Below are 19919 nucleotides of genomic sequence, written 5' to 3'. Positions count from 1 at the left end.
TAGCTGAGGCAGGAGTCTATGGGGCCTAGAGTGATGGTTAAGTGAAGACCTAGAGCTCCAACTAAGAGGGGAGTGGACCGAGGAAAGGTCGTTAGGTGCATAGATCATGTTCTGAGTGTTGTATTTATTGTTCTTCTGGGCGGGGGGAGTAATCCAGAGCCTCTTCATCTTCAAGAAGAACTGTAGTATGCTCTGCACGATATCTTTAACAGCCAAGAGATCCTGCTTGAGGTCAGCAAACTTCTCCTCCAGGCAGGACCTGTTAATGTCCTTTTCTGCAGAACCAGGATGAGATGCTCGGACTGACCAAGCAGCAAGAGGGGTAAAAGAGGGTTGAGTAGGACCCTTACCACAATTACAGGGGGAGATAAAGTCACGCTTGAGACTGGAATCGGAGCCCGGAGTGGGAATAGAGGCAGGCAGAATGGATTTCGGAGTGTCAGTAGGTGTAGCATGTAAGGCGTGAGAGAGTGAATGCAGGTTACTGGTCAACGGACTGGAGACAACAACTAGATCCCGAGCCCTAGAATTGGAAGATCCTGAGTCTAAGGGGAGAATTCCAGCGCTATCCTGCTTGTTAATGTTGGAGTGGTGCCCAGCACCCCAGTTGTTGGAGCGTGCAATGGGTGACGAATGGGACGCAAGATATGAGGGAGGGTGTGGTAAAGGAGGAGCCGTGCTGGGGACAGCAGTAGGGTGGGCGGTACTCAAGTCGGATAAACCATAGCCCACATGAGGCAAAATAGGGATGTCCGGGTTAAGGGTGAGGGTAATAAACACAACCTCAGTGATGTTGGATAGGTCTTTATCATGAAGCCCTCACACATTGTGCCCTCATATAACCTTGCCAAGGCAGATTGTGATATTGAGCTTCTCAATTTTATGAGCTCTTGAGGTTTGATTCTGATATGAAGGAGTGTAAACATGCCTGTCCTTCATTTGAAGAAATACTTTGAGTAAAATCGGTCCACATTCTTTCCACAGCTGGTGCTGTACTATTTTATGTCCGGCTCTGATACGAACATCCTCAACATTCACTACAACAGTAGCAGTGACGGATTGCTCATCTTGGAATCGACACATGAGGGAGAGATGGGAGATCATTGGTTCAGAGACAGGGTGGTCTTCAATGACACTCAAGGGACGTTCCAGGTACAGTATTCTACTATGATCGCTTCCTGGGAACAATATAATATTTTATATTTATTTTTATGAGCATAGTTAATTAAAACCATTGCAAAAATAACACTACAAAATTCAAAAAACATGATTAAGATCGTTTAAAAGCTGAAGTAGAGAATACATTGTAATAAAACACAATTGGATTAAGCTATTTGGAACAGGGAGAGATTATGGCAAATCCATCAAAATTGTGTGGAGAAGTGGGAGTACTGTTGTTCAGGATTAAGGGGCCTATTAGGATGGCGGACGGACCTGCGTCCGTCCGCCACCCCCGAGGTGGAGGGACCATCCGCAGGGGCAGCGGCGGTCCCTCCGGTGCAATTAGGATGTGACCGCCATCCTGGCGGTCACATCCCGTATCTTTAACCTTGCGACGGGTGCTGCTTGAAGCAGTACCCGCCGCAAGGTTAAAAATGCATGTTTTGCAGTTGCATGCACAACTGCCGCTTTGTGCATGCAACTGCAGGGGGGTACCATAGGTACCCCCCCATGTGCACCCCCACCCCCCCTTCACTCTGGGGGCCCCTGCAGGCCCCCAGATGCAAAGGACCACATGCTTTTCCACGGCGGAAAAACCGCAGCGGAAAAGCATGTTTGAACACGCATCATAATATGGCTGGCGGTGTCTGATAAGACACCGCCACCATATTAGAGCTTTTTTGCCACGGTCCGAAGGCGACCGCGGCGGAAAAGTGGCGGACGGTCCTCCCGTCCGCCAATGACCCCCCAGTCATCCTAATCTGGCGGGGGATCTTTGAAGGCACCGCAGCGGTGAATCCGCATCCTCCGGGCCGGCGGTGGCTTCCGCCGGTCCGGAGGATGCGGATTCACCGCAATCCTAATCGGCCCTAAGAACCTGATATATAGTTTAGTGGACGGGTACTTTGTGACAAACTTGATTGATTTTGCACCCGCCTTATAAGTGCATTAGGCTACAATGCACTTGTAATAGGGAGGATGGGATATCTGTCACATTTGTAACAGCGTATCTGTACACCAAACTTTAAATGAGACTCTAAATCGCTAACTCTCCTACAGAAAACAGAAATGGGGACTTTAGTCACTATTCACATTGAAATAGTACTATAACTACAGGGTACGTACACACCACAAAACTGAGTGACATGGGGACATATGTTGTACTACATGTTTCACTAGTTTCACCTTCCACTTGTAGAATAAAATAATCTTATTTGCATCTTACATTCATGGATACTATGTACACTCTACCCAAAAGAGAGATCTTAGTTCCATTTTTACATTTAGACATTTAAAATAAACACCAAATGCGCCAAGGTTTGGGGAGACCATAATTACCATCCATCTGTAGACTTCTCTATTATTTTCTACACAAAAACCAGAGTTGGAGTTCTAAAAAACACAATTATTCCTAAAAATAGAAAATGTCCAAATGTGTGAAAGATGTATAAGCATGTATTTCCCAAAATCAGTAGTTCATCTTATTCAGTAGTTAGTGATGAAGTTACTGTTTCATAAATTGTAGATTTACTTCCGTTCAAACAAAGGTGTTATAGTATTTGAAGAAGTACTATTAATTAGTTCCAAAATGTTCCTTAACATATAATCTGGATCTTAATACTCCATTAAAAAATACATGTCTCTTACATTCCAGTGCATTAGATTGCAGCCAGCTATACCACTGGAATTTAAGAGATATTTTTTTTGAATGTGCTGGCTTGGGTGTCCAGCCTAATCTTTTTTAAGGCGTAAGGAAGGTCTTACAACTTTTTTATAGACTTTTCCCATATCAGCTGAAAGGTCAAATACTCAGCTCAAGTGAGCTGCTGGTTGTTGAAAAAACATTCTACAATAGTATTTACTGATATAGCACTGTTCTTAATCACAAAACACCATCCCGAAGTGGTTAGGGCTAGCTTGACCAAACAGAAACATGCATGAAAGAAAGTAATAAAGAGAAAAAGATAGAAAAGAACACTCAGATGCCCTTCAGAACTAATACTCCAGCATACCAAAAATCAACACTTTCGAATGGCTTAAAAAAAATGCTGCTTTACACTAACTATCCCCCATCAGGTGCTTTTAGATCGTACAACTCCCTCCACTTAAAACCCATATTGACTGAGATTTTGTCAGCTAGAAATATTTCAGTTTCGATCATTGACAGTCCAGCACATTGACTTTCCCTTAAAATATTGTGCAATTATTAATTTGACAACAATACCTATTTAAAACATAACTGAAAATCCATGTGCAAATTAGTAGTAACAGAGTTCGCATAGATTAACCCCTTCGCTGCTCATGACGAGCTCAGCTTGTCATGCAGTACACTGGTCGTGTGCTTATGACGAGCTGAGCTCGTCATGAACAATGATAAATATGGACTTCCAGCACAGCAGGAAAATCTCCCTAGCAGCCAAGGTGTTAAAGCAACTTTGTCCACTGTGAAGAAGTATCCTTGTTCAAATAAACTGAGATACACATCAACAATATCCAAAGTAGAGGACATCCATGAACATATAAGGGTGATTGACCACTACCTCTCCTTATCTTGGACATGCTGAAACCAACCTTATCATCTTCATATTGTTCAGCTTTGTAGGGATGTAATATCCTAGATGACTGGAATGCATTCTTTTGTGCTTTTTAGAACAAGTTTTGATTTGTAAAGTTTAACATTATAGTAGTGCAACCAAATGGGCAACTAATACAATAAACAATCAAGTTCACTCCTGGAGTTACTTTAACCCCTTCGATGCTCATGACGAGCTCAGTTCGTCATGCAGTACACTGCTCGTGTGCTCATGACAAGCTGAGCTCGTCATGCACAATGAGGATCTGCAGAGTTCAGCACCAGGGGGGAATTCCTGTAGCATTGAAGGTGTTAAAAAGCTGTAGCTAACTTTTTTCATACACAGGCTAGGATATTAAATACACAAAATGCAATAAACATACCTGTAGAAGAGAAGTCAATATGCCACTGCAATTATGCATGGCTAGATCTATATATGTAAATCCAGACCACAATAGCCATTTCATTCATGACAAATCTTGGTGATTCTCCAAGGGCAACATCATCTGGTGTAAACAACTGTTGCTGACTGCACACACCAGCCATATTGTTTTTATCAAATATCTAATCATGGAAGCAGCCAGTTGCCCCAAAGCATAGTGAGGTCACATCTAGTCACCACCAACCAAAGACTACAAAGGGTATTTGAATATTTCAATGAGTTGCATGTGTCTCATATGTCAAATGAAATTGTTTACGTTGCCTTGGTTAACCTACACATGAGCCCTATCTCAGCAACCTTAATGAGTAGGCAGTGCATCATTGTGCGGATGAAAATACCATTTTGAGTACTTCTCTCATACCTGTCATCTGAGGCCTTCTAAAGGACTGGAGTCAGGCAAAATACAGTTGTTGACATTGATATCTAGAGGCACAGCCTCTCATCGTAATGTAGCCATACCCTCACTCCGAGTCTTCTTCCATCAGATTGATGACACCCCTTTGCCCAATTTGTTATGAGTTGAGTAGACATATGCACCTCCTTATCGTTGGTCTCTCCCAACATTGCTATCCTTTGAGAAACAGTCTGATTATTAAAGACTTTAACCCAAATAACAGATTCACTAGTATGATCGAATGCATCACATAATTACTCATGTTGACAAAACAACAGAATGCTATAAATTGTAAATAGATGAAGAAAGAAAATTGCTGACCCACCATCATCTGAATTTTCTTCTATGCACCTAAGATCCCCATCCATTTGAATAAAAGACCCAACCTCCCTAAAAGTAAAATCAGTAAGAAAGGAGACATTTCTAGGATGAATTTCAGAGTTTCAAAAGCATAAGAAATGTGGGAGAACATAGATTCTCTGAATGCTTTCCTAACCTCCAAACAGGTAAAACAGACACCTTCCACTATTTTAAGGCAACCCTTCATAAATTCTCGTCTGAGATATCAGGCAGCATAATATATTTAAAAATGATAGGCATGGGGGGAGGAGCCAAGCTCGCAAGCGTAATGGTCGCCTTTTAGCTCGGCTCCCGCAGCCCTCCGGCCTGATCGTATATCCTGTATTATATCCTGTCCGGAGACGACACATTATAGGAGAATTGGAGATGGTGCACCTCGCTTGTACTCACCGTTTGGCCCGGAGGTTTCGACGTGCAGCGGTTCCGAAGTTGTGCCCTCCGCAAGACCGGGGCCTCCGTGGAACCTGGACCGGGACCTAGCCTGTGGGATCCGATGACTGTCGGCCCTGGTCGAGAGAGTGAACCAATGATGAGAGCCGTTGTGCGAACATCCCGGCGATCCTGATCCGGGCCTGCCCTGGTGGCCGCGAGGCTGAGATGGGTGAGATGCACCGGGGACTGATTCTGTGAAGGGGTTCCCCCCCCCGCCGCTGCTGTGTCCGGCGGCCCTGGACCTCTGCGCCCGGGCTCTGCTTGTTGGGGGCGCCGGTGCTGGTGTGGGCGGAGACCCGCATTGGGCGGACATCCTTTCTGCACCAAGGCTGCCATTGCTGGGAACCCCCCGGAGCTCTCTAAAGTCCTACATTTTTGGACTGTTTTTTTGAGAGTCGCGGAAGGTGGCGACTGGGCCGACTTCGCGAAATGGCGGACGACTCTCTGAAACTTGTATCGCCTCGTGGCGGCGGGCTTGGGTTGCCTGATTGCGCGGGGGTCCGGTCTGGTGAGCGTGAGCTTACAGTCGGAGATATCCTGGAAGCTCTGAGATCCCTGCACGCATCCCTGGCCCCCGATGTCCCTGTGAGCCCGCCGCGATCTGCCGTCATTTTGAGCAACCGTTTCTTCTTGCCCCCCTCTTGTTTCAGAGACTCCGTTGCCTCGCCCCCCTCGACTGCTGTAAGTGTTGCTGCCGCTGCCCGACGATCATTTTGTGTGCCAGTGACTTTGGAGCTCCCTGCTTTTCGAGGTTTGGACCCCGGAGACTTGGATATTGTGCCGCGGCCCTGTTCGGCTCGGATGCCTAGAAATATTGATGGACTGCCGCCTGCACCGGCATCGCTGGCTACGCATTTGTCTATTGCAGAGAACCCCTCGCTCTCCCAAACGGCGAAACTGAACTCCTGTTCTTCATCACCCGTGCTGCGATTGCTGATGCATTTAGACTCTCTACTCGGACTTTTACTCACTTGCGGACCGATTGACCCCCCCTGTCTACATAGTAGTCATAATTTTTTTCGATTGTGTGCTGGTCTTGTATTGAGTAACTCATTTCACATTGTCATGTGGTGGGTGGGATTTGTGGTTCGGAAGGGATGGGGGTGATATGTACGACTCCTGGTGGATTATTGGTGTTCGACTTCGTGGCGCAGTTGTTTGTACCCATAGCGCGGTGGGAGGTCCCCTTCTCTGGTAAGTTTTATGGTGCTTGAAATGGTGTCGTCCTGGTCTGTTTTTTGCTGCGATTGTCTGGTTGGGTGGAGGGCTGCGGTCGACCGTATTGATTTCTGTTCTCATGCTCCTCCCTCCTGTTTTCTTTATTTATGTTTTGGTTTCTTTTTGTCTCGTTCTTCTTTCTTTCTTTTCTTGCTATATTTCGGGTTCTGGTTTAGGGCGACAGGCACGCTGTCTGAAGGGTAGGCCATAGCCTTCTACAGGGGTGCAGGGTGGGATGGGTGGGTTGGGTCCTATTTGTTGTTTGTTTTATAGTTCTATGGCCCTTTTGTATCTCTTTATAGTAATGCCGCGTCTGTCCTTGCCTCCCGTGGTATGTTCGGGGTGGGGTGTGTGGCGTCGTTGATCCTCCTCTTATGGGTCGGTTGCTTTTCATGTCGATTGCTGTACCCCCCTTGTTGCAGATACTCCTGTTTTCTCCTGTACTCTCGCCACGGGACGCCTGTTTCGGCGTGGTCTTCTTTCTTTCGTTTTTGTGTTTCATTTCCTTTCATCATTTTTCCGTCTTGTCCTTCGCCCCTTCCCCTCTTTCCCCCCTTTCCCCCCTTTTCCTCGCCCCCCCCCCTTTTCCTAGAGGTCACGATGACGGCTTAGTTTTTGATGTAATGTATATCCGATCCCTCTGTTCTGGCTCGGCTGTGAGGTTGGGTGGTGGGCATGTAAAGATTATGATGATCACATGTCGATTGTGTTTGAATTATCCCTATCTCCCTGTGTGTATTGTGTTGCCTCTCCTGTATTACGGCCCCGTACCCCCTTATTGTCGCTGAGGATGGTTTTGGGACTTCGGACTCCTCTATATCGACAGTGAGCCTCTCGTACCCCTTATCCCCATATTATAAAATTAACCTTCTTTGCTCCTGTTTCTTGGCCGTCTGGTTCCTATGTGCTTTCTCCCTTTTTATGATGGTATTGCCTCTGATTCTTGCTGATTGTATCTGTACTGTTTGCCTTGGAACCTCTGACCGCTTTACATATTGAGGCCGGCCGATTTGGTTGTAGGCCTAGACTTGTATATCCTTTTGACGCTAATAAAGGTTTTACAAAAAAAAAAAAAATGATAGGCATGCAATAGAGTTCTGATACAAATGGCTGGCCAAAAGATACTGGATAATCTCATCGGGCTGCTATCAAATATTTCTGAAAGCTAGGTCACAAAAAACCACATTGATGAATTTCACTAGTTAGCTTTTGGCGGGAAATACAAAGCCCACTGTTAAGACTGGCTCAGTCATTTTATTTAGTTTACTCTCAACTATAATCATATACATGTTTTTTGTGTGTCCCATTCCACCTGATCATTTTGTGTTGTATCAATATAAATATCCTATAAACCCACTTTTCTTTGCATGGGAGTTGTGCCTTCTAACAGGCAAGCTTAAAATGGGCAAAGAATGTACCTAATTTGTAGACATTTGGTTTGTCTTGGCAGATTGTCATTGAGGGCATAGTAAAGACAGGAGGAATTGCTTTGGATGATCTCATGATATCACCTGGATGCAAACAGTCTGATGGTGAGTACATGCTTTTGGGGACAATCAAACCTAACCCTTGACTTTACTATTGAGGTAGCATCAACACCTCTGATGGCATATTTTGAACCATTGGACGCATGAACTGTATCTGCTGCAAAAGTGGAGATGTTTCTCTTAATACTGCACATGATTAAGACCTTCTCTATGGTTTGTTTGTCATCGTGTCCATGATGGCCCTACAACTATGCCAAAAGGCAGTATAACACAAAATTCTGCACCATTCACCTGTCTGTTATGGTAATCACTAAAGACAGTACCACTCTTGGGGAAGTTGAAAAGATTTCAAAAATAGGATTAAGATCCTGTAACAGAAAGCAGAGGCAAACACGTAGATCTCACAGGTAATCCACTTTAGACACAGCAATAGCTGTGTCACACATTTGCTGGCTACAAAATATGTATTTATTATATATGTGTACATGAGATACACATCTCTCTTTTCCTAGCAGAATGCAATTAGCTAATCTTAGTGGGCTTTCTTCAAATTGAGTCAATACCTGGAATTTACATGATTTCCATTGACAAAGCAAGAGTCAAAAGAGATCTAAACTTTGTAATTAAGTTGGGGAACAATCCCCTGTATGGATAGTAAATGACACCCATAATAGGAGTGCAATAGTACCCCAGAGCCTAGATGCCATTGCTCCTGTGCACTAATTATATCACCACCCCAGACAGTGACTAAGAGACATGACTGGCCTGGGGTAAGCCAGGCCACACAGTGACTGGTTGCATGCTAGCTCATGGTCTGGTCATCAGAAAAGCAATGGTAATGTAATTGGCTACAAAGATATTTCCCACCACGTGAGATAATAGAAAATGGGACAATAGTTTTGTAAAGGATATTTATGACACAATATGTATGTCAGATGATAGTTCTATAGGTGATATTCTGAAATAGAATTGGATTATCTTCCTAGGTGTAATTTCTGAAGGTTTCTCTGCTGGAGAAAGTTCCTTTGTCATGCTATAGAACGACAAAGGTACATTTTCTGGTGGAATTTCTGCCAGTGGAAATGTCACTGCTTTTCATGTGATGATACACTACCACTCTTCTTTGAATCACGCCCTGTTAGAACAAAGAAGGGTGTTGATAAAGTGATCACATTTGTCTTCTTTTAGCAGCACTTTGACGGCAGGTATTTTCCTCAACTTTCTGCCTTCCTCACTCTCTGTCACACAAATCCCATGTCACTTTGTCCTCCAGTAAACCTACTTCCTTGATTTCCAAGAGCTCTGTTTACTCTCTACATGATCCACTCCAGGCCGTACTCCTAGTTTGAGCCTAACAGTTGGAAAGCGGGTGAGCTCTTGATGTCAACAGGTGGTCAAAGGGCAAGTAATGTCTCTCTCCCTATGCCTTGCCTTTCACTGCCCCAACACCCATTAGAAGGACGGTGGTAGCAGTGTAGGCACCTCTAGCCCAGAAAGGGGCTATTTACATATGTTGTAGAGTGTGGACTCTTCATATGGTTGCTTCATTTTAAAGAGTCAGTTCACAAGCCTCGGCACATTCAGGAGCTGTTGGCTTGATAATATGGAACAAGGTCTTCTAGTTCTTATTGAATTGACTGATGCCATGTTTGTGGCTTGTGCCGAATGCTGAAAGAGTCATCTCATTTATTACTAACCAAGCCACATAAATACTGAAGAAATGGATTACCAATAAGACTGTGCACCTTGGGGTGTAATTTCCAAGGAACTATTCAAGGCATTGCAGAGAACTTAACTATATAGTGCCTCATGCATGCTCCTATGGATTAGTAAAAAAGATATAGTCCATGTAGTATGGAGCTCACTGTTTCAAAACTTATCTCTCCTTAGAGTAATGGCTGCAGAGAGACTAGTGCGAAAGCCTCTCTAGTACGAATGGTGCCTTTATTATGGGTGTCAATGTACATACTGATAATATCATTTAAAAAGTTCAATAAATTAAGGGCTCTCGTCTGAGATCGATATGACCGGAGGATTCAAGTACGAATCCCTTCTAGGTGGACTCAGCCTTTCATGTTCTCCATATTTAAGCCCTCACTCCAAGTGCTGAGAAAATCCTGTTTTCAGCACAATCCAGAGGGGTTTTGAGCTTTGCTGTTAATATCACACTCTTCCTTTTCCCAGGAAACTTCGGATAAAATTTATCTGAGGAAAAGTGGCGAGAAAGAGGCAACGCTTGCTATAAAAGGGTGCATATACTCTGATAGCATGGTATGCTCCATTCCAACCTTTGGAACTTTAAATGAGTTGGTAATACAACACATGGTAAAAGCAAACACCCTGCTGTAGCTGTATTCTGTCACCCAAATTACCAGGGCACTCATATTGAGGGCAGAAAATGGGTAAGAGTTAACACCTGATAGAGCGCGCGGGTCACCCGACCAATAATTTCGCCACTTCCGGCTTCGGGCCCATATATTTCAAATCACCATATACATTGATCGGATGACCTCACAGTCTACTATCAAATATTTGTGAGTTCCTTTCGTTATTTTTCAGCGTACCCGACTTACCATCCACCGACGCGGGTACCTATGACCACAATGGATCAGGGAGCTAGCTGTAAAAGGAAAGGCAGCAAAATACAAACCCAACAAATAACATTCAATAATCTTTGTAAAATGACCACGGACAACTGGAAGTTTTAAAGTCTTTATCTAATTTTAGTAAAATTCAGAAATCATCAGTGCAACCATTTATAAACTAATGGAACCAGGACACACTTAAAATGAAGGATCAGGAATTAGAACGTTTTAAGATGAATCACTAAAGATGGGATAGGCTTCGATTAGGACTAGTATTCTAGAATTATCTCAGAGAAAAATGAGACAGGAGTTCGGGACATTTATATCTATAGGAGAGTCTATGAAGAGAGACACGCTATGCTTTAAGGCAAAAGTTCTTTAGAAAGTTTAAGTAAGGAGGTTCTAGACCATATCAGGAAATGACAAACTGCAATGCAAAATATAATTTCTAACAGGTACGGTAACATAGGAACACGTTACGAAACAAATGCAAATGACTATGATTCAATGGTTGCGGCAAAGCATGGAAAATTTACATATGCAAAGGTATGTCTTTATTGAAGCAAAAGACAGAAATTCAGAAAGGTGCAAGATTCAGAGTTTTCAGAGTGATATTTACCTAGACTGGTGTGAAAACCAAACCCTGGCCACGGGTCAGTTAAGGACAGGAACCCCTCAAGGAAGGATACCCCTCAATGGACAGCAGGTGCAGAATGGACACCCAGGACAGGACAGGAAGACCAGATTAGGATCAGGACAGGACCCTCAGGACAGGAACCCTCAGGACAGGACCAGCACCCGCAGTTCGGAAGCAACGCCTGCGCTCCACCCTCTCTTCAGCTATCGATCAAGACCCCGATTGGGTCAGCGAACTCCCAGCAAAGTGCTCCGCCAGCACTTTAAGGTTTAGTAAAACCTTAGTCTATGGTCAATTTTGGACAGAGTGCTCCGCAGTACTCTGTATCTTCAGTCACCTATTGAGTGCGTTGGGTCAGTGACAGGTCAGCGAAACCAGACAAGTCGGACAATTTCCCTAGGTGAATCCAGGGTAGATATACTGTTTTGGGACGGTGTACCACCCCCCAGTGTTGCAAAGTGTCAGAATCCCTCAATTTGGATTGGTCCTAAGGTAGGGTTTGGGTAACACACCAATCAGAATAGACTATTGGAGGCCTACTTTGCATCTCTGGGTACCGCCTAGCGAGATTGGGGTTCCCATGAGAAAGTCGCACAGAATACAATGAAAGAATACATTTCGATACAATAGAACATAATCATGATGCTTTTGCTGGGTGAAGGTGCCCTTTCCCAGGGTGGCTCTGGCATCAACCTTCTTTGGCCTGAGTTCAATGCCATGTCAGCTTCTAGCGATTCTGCGCAGAAATACCCTCCAAGATGGACTCCCCAGCCCAGCACCCCTCCGAGTTGAGGATACATGAAAAGTAAGCGAAAACAAATTAAAACATAGAAGTGACGGTATGAAAACACATCATTGGTTTTGTACTTTAAACTTATCAGTATAAAAATAAACTATGCAGTTTAAATGTTAGCAACATATACACACTCACAAGAGCATCACCACGTTATTCACAAAAGCTGTGTATTACGCATGCGCACCCTTTCCCACCAAACTTATAACTACGTCAGGTCACGTGAGTGTGACTGACGCATGCGCAGAAGCAATTTTCCAAGCGGCGGCCATGTTTTAGGGACATGGATTAGTTGTATTAGAAATACACACAAGCAAGCTTCCTCTACTTCGTTCGAATATAAAAAATAAAAGATTAGTAAGACGTACAATTTATTAATTGATTACACACGGGCGAGGTTCATGACTCGAGCAAGTCGCGATGCGAAGCTTGCTCTATCAATCCCCTCTTTGATGATATTTACTATCATCACAAAAATAATGGAACCAGATGCCAACTTCTCACACCTTATACAACTCTATCTCTTCCAACAAGTGATTCAGCTTCTCTTTCTCATTTTTGGTAGGGTGAGAATTTTTCACCTTTTTATATATCTGATTATTCATTTCCTCTAATTCAAGCTCATCCACACTTCGTTTCACTCCTCTGGCATTCACTTGATGCTTTCTGGTGTGCTTACGGCATTTGCAACAGACAAATATGAAAAATAGGATAAGACCTATAATTCCAATTGGCATCAGTACCTTGAACAATAAGCTTTTACCTAAGCTAGCAAGCCAATGACCTACATTTGAGAGACCATCTACCAGTCTCTTCCAGGCACTGTCAACCTCGAGTGGTTTGAGTTCCTTTTCCAAATTAGTAATGTTTTTCACATATCTTTTGAGCTGCACACTTTTGTCCGGAATATAAGTGCAACAATGTTGCGCCTTCAACATCCGGCAGACTCCGCCCTCTTTTGCTAATAAGGTGTCAAGAGCAAGTCTGTTCTGCAAAACCATTGATCTGATCGCAACCATTTCGGTATTGACCAGCAGAAATCCATGAGCTGTGTCCGTAGACAACACATCCACTATTGTGGACAATTTGCAAATTCTGTGAGTGTTCAGAACCACCCCCACTCCAGGTATCAGTGCACTAAAAATACTACCCATTATTTCGCCTACGCTTTCTCTTTTACTACGCACTAAGCCATTAGTATTTTCACTGCTTCCAGCAACTTCATTCACGTGGTATATTTCGGGAAGACAATGCCAAAGTAGCAGCTTCCATACCAGTGATCCGGCAATTTGAAATAAGCCTTGTCTCCACATATATAATAGATTCCAGGAAACACAGGCTCTGACCCATTTTTGAAACCCCATCCTCCACTTACCTTGTAATTATGTTCACATTCACTGGAACCAATGAAAATGTTATTATAATAGCTAGTCTTCTTGCGGTGAAGACATAGCTTTCCCTTCCTTTCAAAATCCAGCAACAGAGCAGGTCCCGCCCCACTATTTGAGGTGCCTTCCATGTTCTCAGCCCATTTTGGCGTTTTCTGTCTTTCATCATCTGCCTTTCTTTGTATTTTTATTCTCCTCTTCTCTGCCATGTTCAGGAACATCTTTTCCTGCTCACGCAAAGAGCAGGTCAAGTTATCTCTGTGTGCGTCACCTATGTCTATATTACCTATAGTCAGAAAGTATTGCCCATATAGCGAGTAACGTCACTTTTAGTATGTACAGGATTCAGGTTCCCACGTATAGGAAGTTCAGAAAAGATCACGTCATTGTTAGAGTAATAGTACTGTAACGGTCCTCTTTTGTAAAATAAGCTTGCTAAAATGCTACAGGATATTCCGTATGTCAGGGGCAGGTGATGGTATGTCACGCCTTCAGCTACAGAGGTAGGTAGCTTCATGCAGACATAGCAATCTTCAATTTCCATAGTCTCTACGTAGTGTATTAACAAGTTTGCGAAAACATTTAAATGTGTCTTATTCTTAACTCCATGATAATGTAGTCCTCCCTCATCTGATGCTTCTAGGTCTCGTTTTGTTTGTTTGAGTGCTCTCTCATGTCTTGCTACACTCTGTGTTGTCAGCCCCTCATTGTCAGTATTTACAATCTCAGTAGGGTCAACATTAGTGTTTTTGCTCACCGCAAAAGGAATGAAAACTGTTAGTCCTATCCAAACTAATATCACTATAATTATACTACATACACATACCTTGCAGCATGTTTTGCACGTTTGAATCAGACATTTTGGCTCAGAAGAAGTTTCTCAACCCCTCTTTGTCTCTTTGCACGAGTAGCTTACTTTTGTGCAATTTCACGGTGGCTCGTCCTCTTCTTCGGCAGAGTACTCAGCGACTGGTTCTCCATCGCTTTCGTCAGTTATATCAAGATCTTCAAATTCTTCCAAAACGAGCGTCCATTCAGGAGACTTGTACTTTTTGTTTTGTCTTTTTATTCGATCGCTCCTTCTTTTGGAAGTGTCTTCTGGTTGCTCTGCTATGCGAGAACTTCTCCTTTCTTCTGCATGTTTTTCTTCTACCGTTTTTATCCTCAGTCTCAATTTCTTTATGAATCCAGGCTCAATATGCTTTCTTTTCTTAAGTCTTTTAGTTGGCACTGGGACTTCGTTCTCTTCTCTTGCCCTTTTATTTTCATTAGTTTGTGGCAATTCTGCTTCTTCTTCTTCCCTTCCTATCTCACTAGTTCCAGGGCTTGCATCTATTTCTTCTGCCTGGTTACTAATCTGGCCTTGTTCAGGAGAATTTTGTGTTTGCTTTTCAAATGTCTCTGTTTCTGTGTCCTGAACACGTTCTTCTAATCCTATCTGATCCTGTTCGAGCACTTCGATCCCTTGATTTTCTTCTGCTCGTACTATTACACTATGTCTAGTCTGTCCCTTTTCGACATCAGGAGTCAGTGGAGGTGTATCAATTATTTGCTCAGTCCCTGTCTGACCTTCTCCTTCCTCAGTTTTGACGTGAATCTCAATAGTCTGAGGTTCTTCGCCTGTGCCTTGCTTTTCCTCTCTATTCCACTCTCTACCATCCCAAATTCGCTCTCTTGTTCTGATGGGGTCTTCGGTGAGGTCAATCAAGGGTATCCACTCATCTGGCCATATGCTCGGCAGCTCGTCATCAGCTACTTCTGGACCAACTTCTGGGAACCCCTCAGCAGGCTGAACTCTTGGTAGCTCGTCATCAACTACCCTTGGACCAACGTCTGCGGACCCCTCAGCTTGACTGGTACTGGGCTGTACGTCGTCAGTTACTTCTGGTCTTGCTTCTGCAGGCCCCTCTGCTGGACGGCCTCCTTCTCCAGGCTCCTCGTCTGGTAATACCTTCTGGGTGTGGCTGGCGTGGATCCAATGGGGAACACCTGCACACTTCACTGCTGTGGTCGTTACCAGGATCACTTGGCGCTTCTGTCCCCACCTTGGTTCCAGGCAGCTCGACCGAGTATCCTTCTTTATTTTGACCCAGTCCCCGGGAACCAGTTTGTGGAGAGGAGTCGTTGGATTGGCGACGGCGTCTTCTCCGATCTGGCGAGAGATATAACGCACTTGGTCACCTAATCTCTTGCAGTATTCAAGCACCAAATCATCAGTAATACTCAACAATTTGCTTCCTGGTACCCATGCTTGTCTCATCACTCTTCCCATCAGGATTTCATGAGGGCTCAGGCCTGTCTTCCGGTCTGGAATACTTCGGAGTCCCATCAGAACCAGAGGCAGGGCCTTTACCCAGGTCATGCCAGATGCATCACACAATTTCGCTAGTCTTGTTTTGATAGTCCCGTTTATTTGTTCCACTACTCCAGATGCCTCTGGATGATATGCACAGTGGAGTTTTTGCGAGATCCCAAATGCCTTACAGAGTTGGTCGATCACATCATTCTGAAAATGTCGGCCTCTATCTGATTCAATAGTGACTGGAACCCCAAATCTAGGTATCAGTTCTTTCAGTAAACACTTTGCTACTGTCAGTGCGTCACTTTGGGGAGTAGGGTAAGCTTCCACCCACTTTGAAAATAGGCAGACAATGACAAGGACATAACGTTTCCCCTCACAACGTGGCATGGTGATGAAATCAACCTGTATTCTCACAAAGGGACCTCCCAATTTTCCCCAGGTCCACCATTGTTCTCTTGCCTGGATTCATCTGTTGACATGACAGGCACCTCTGGCAGAGGGACTCTGCTACTTTCCTGAACTTTTTGCTGTACCAAGTCTGTTGGAATACCAGAATCATGGCGTCCCTACCAATGTGTGATCCCTCATGTATCAATCTCGCCATTGTGCCAAGCAAGTGTCTGGGTAACACAGGCATACCATTTGGGCCCAAGATGACACCATCCTCACGTCTTGGTCTACACCCTTCTTCCTTCCACTTCTCTCTCTCTCTTGCCAGGGTGCCGCCTGCTGCCATTCTCTCACTTCATCCCATGTAGGCACTTCTTCAAACACTCGAAGTTGGCAGCTGTTTCCGGGCCCCCCCCCCGTTTTGGATTTATGATCAATCGATCCCTGGCGCATAATTGTGCCACTCGATCAGCAAAATCATTTCCCAAAGATACAGGGTCAAAGTCCTTCTTATGGGCAACACACTTGACCACTGCCAATTCCTTTGGTAATTGGATTGCCTCTAAAAGGTCTTGAACAACTTTTCCATTTCGAATAGGGGTACCTGATGAAGTCAGGAACTCCCTCTGTAGCCATAATTGGCCAAAGTCATGCACAACTCCAAAATAGTACTGACTGTCAGTATACACTGTTAGGCGTACGTTTTTCCCCAATTTGCAAGCTTTTATCATAGCGATCAATTCGGCTACTTGTGCAGACTTTACTTCAAATAAATAACCTGCTTCTACAATTTTGGTTAAGGAGACTACCGCATAGGCAGCACTCAGGCCTCCTTGTTCATGTCTTAGGCATGAACCATCCACAAACAATTCCATGTCATGTTTAGGCAAAGGTGTTTCTTTAATGTCTGGGCGTGGCTTTGTGCAAAATTCTGTTAAATCAATGCAGTTATGCTCATCTTCCTCCCCATCTTCCATATCCATTGAGTTGGGAAGCAGAGTGGCGGGGTTCAGAATGTTGCACCTGACAATTGTTATATTTGCAGCACCCACGAGAATCCTCTCGTATTTAGTCAGCCGACTAGGGGTGAGATACTGAGTTTTCGTTCTCGTTAGCAAAATTACCACTCCATGTGGAACATACACAGTTACAGGATGTCCCATGACAATGGATTCACTCTGCTCTAAACTTGTGCAAGTAGCAGCTACTGCTTTCAGACATCCTGGTAATCCAGCAGCCACTGGATCCAGGGTGGCAGAGAAATATGCCACAGGCCTTCTGGTTGTGCCATGTTCTTGGGTTAGGACTGACAATGCACAATTATCGCGAGTGTCACAGAACAGGGCAAATTCCTTGGAATAGTCTGGCATTCCCAATGCAGGGGCTGTACACAGACAGTCTCGCAATTTTGTGACGGCTGTTAAGCTTTCATCATCCCATTCTACAATATCCGGTGTTCCTCTCTTGGTCATTTTTATCAAGGGCCTAGCTAGGACTGCAAATCCCACAATCCATTGCCTGCAGTATCCTATCACTCCAAGGAACATTCTGATTTCTTTTTGAGTACGGGGTAACTGCATCTTTTGAATTATTCTCACTCTTTCTGATGTTACTTTCCTGATGCCTTTCTCTATCTGGTGCCCCAGATATTTCACTGATTTTGCACAGAACTGTAATTTTTCAGGGGCCACTTTATGTCCCTTCTCACTCAGGTGATTCAGTAGGGCAATGGTGTCAATCACACAATCTTTATGACTTTTGGACGCCACCAAGAGGTCGTCAATGTATTGCACCAAGACAGAATTTCCAGGAAAAACCAAAGTTTCCAAGCATTTTTTCAAGATCTGATTAAAGATAGAGGGGCTCTCTGTGTACCCCTGGGGGACCCTGTTCCAGACATACACGTGACTGTTGAAGGCAAATGAGAAAAGAAATTTGCTGTCTGGATGCAAGGGAATGGAAAAGAATGCATGACATAGGTCTATCACAGTGAACCACTCAGCATCCCAGGGAATCTGGTACAGAATCACTGCTGGGTTTGGCACAATAGGACAACAAGGAACCACTATTTTGTTTACCTTTCTTAGGTCTTGCACTACTCTGTACTTGCCACTAGGCTTTTTGATGCCCATAATCGGTGAGTTGCATGGGCTACTCATTACTTCCTGTATGATGTTTCCTTCTAGCAATTTCTGTATTTCCAGGGCAACCCCTGCTCTCACTTCTGCATTCATTCTGTAGGGTTTAGTATTAGGGTATACTGCATTGTCCTTTATTGCTATCTGTATGGGGTCTACGTTTTTCATTAATCCTACATCTTTTCCGGTAAAGTCCCATACCTCTGGCTTTACTGTTTCTTGGAGTTCTTTGGGCAAATCCTGCATAGTCATTCGTTTAATTTCTGAGTCAGGTCTGATCAACATTAATTTATAAATGCCATCTTCATCTGGGGTCTGAATTTCAACACCCTTTGGTGTGCAAAAGATGGTACAGTTCATTTTGCACAGCAAATCACGTCCCAGTAAGTTCACTGGACTGGTGTCACAAACGACAAATCTATGCATTTCTTTAAAGTTTCCAATTGAGATCTCCATGGGCTCGGTAACAGGAGTACTAATCAGTTGATTAGATACCCCCACTACTTGGATTGCTTCTCCCGAGAGGGGTAGGTTTGGAACGTCCACTGTTCTTACAGTAGAACGGATAGCGCCAGTGTCCAACAGAAAAGTGACATCATTTCCGTCAACCTTTCCTTCAATGTATGGCCCTGACTGGTCTACCGGCAAGGAGGCGCCAAGTACGCACTCCTCGTCCTCCCCTCTCAGGCCCCGTCAGTACTGGTCATCACAAAGGAAGGTATCATTTAGTAAATACTGCGAAGTTGCTGTATTTCTGTTCTCATTGCTTCCCCAGACTTCTACGTCATCACCCTGCGTGGATTTTCCCTTAAATACTTGCTTTGGTGCTCCGGGCAACTGAATCGTTTTTACCTGTGGTTGGGTCTTTCTTGGTCTTTCATTCTGCGTCTGTGGAGTTAAATCAGGTGTTTTGGAGTTATCATCCGGCAAATAGGGACACTCGTCTCGCCAGTGTCCAATTTCTCCGCACTGGTGGCAGGGAAATTTCTTCTTAGCCTCCTCCCTGTTCATTTTGGGCCGGGGCTTTCCTCCACCCCCACCCCCAGGACCTTGGTTCTGAGTAGTTTTGGCCATTTTATTCAATTGTTTTTCCTGCTGTTCTGCGAGCTTCACTTGAGCTCACATAACCTTCTCCTTGAGAGCCTTTTTCTTTTCTGCCATCTCGTCCTCACAGTACTTTGCGTACCGTAGGACCTCATCCATCTTTTTAGTATGCCAACAGATTTTGTTATCTTTTATCCACTGACAAATTTCGGGTCTTAAACCATTTACAAACCTGTAAATAAAATGTGTCATATCCTTCATCTCGATGTTATCTATTCCACTGTATGTTTTGAACACCTGCAACAGCCTTTCATAAAAGGAGTGCACTGTCTCGTCTCTTTCCTGCGTGGTTCTATCTATCTTGGTCCAATCAGTTTCCTTTGCTGGCACTTTTAGTTTCAGATGCTGAATTACTTGTTCATATTTTCTCATCACTTCCTTCGATGGTTCCCCTGTTTTGTCATCTCTTGGGTATTCCTCACTCGGCCAAGCTATGGCTATTTTACACTCAGTCCACAGATCTACAGGGACCACTATATTGAAAAACCCATCCAGGTCTTTCCACAGGCATTTTTG

At 44.2% G+C, this 19919-nt stretch overlaps 1 protein-coding gene across 1 annotated transcript in view; it reads left to right on the top strand.

Moving 5' to 3' along the window:
- MAMDC4 (MAM domain containing 4) overlaps positions 1–19919 on the top strand; it is a 569927-nt gene that overhangs the window by 129107 nt on the left and 420901 nt on the right. The window contains exons 10-11 of the mRNA XM_078642067.1: positions 985–1152; positions 8030–8111. Of these exons, the coding sequence (XP_078498193.1) occupies positions 985–1152; positions 8030–8111 (250 nt within the window). The remainder of the gene's footprint in view (positions 1–984; positions 1153–8029; positions 8112–19919) is intronic.

The sequence above is a fragment of the Lissotriton helveticus genome, chromosome 5_1 (assembly GCF_964261635.1).
Source record: "Lissotriton helveticus chromosome 5_1, aLisHel1.1, whole genome shotgun sequence".
NCBI classification, from domain to species: Eukaryota; Metazoa; Chordata; class Amphibia; order Caudata; family Salamandridae; genus Lissotriton; species Lissotriton helveticus.
This window is presented reverse-complemented; position numbering and strand designations above follow the sequence as displayed.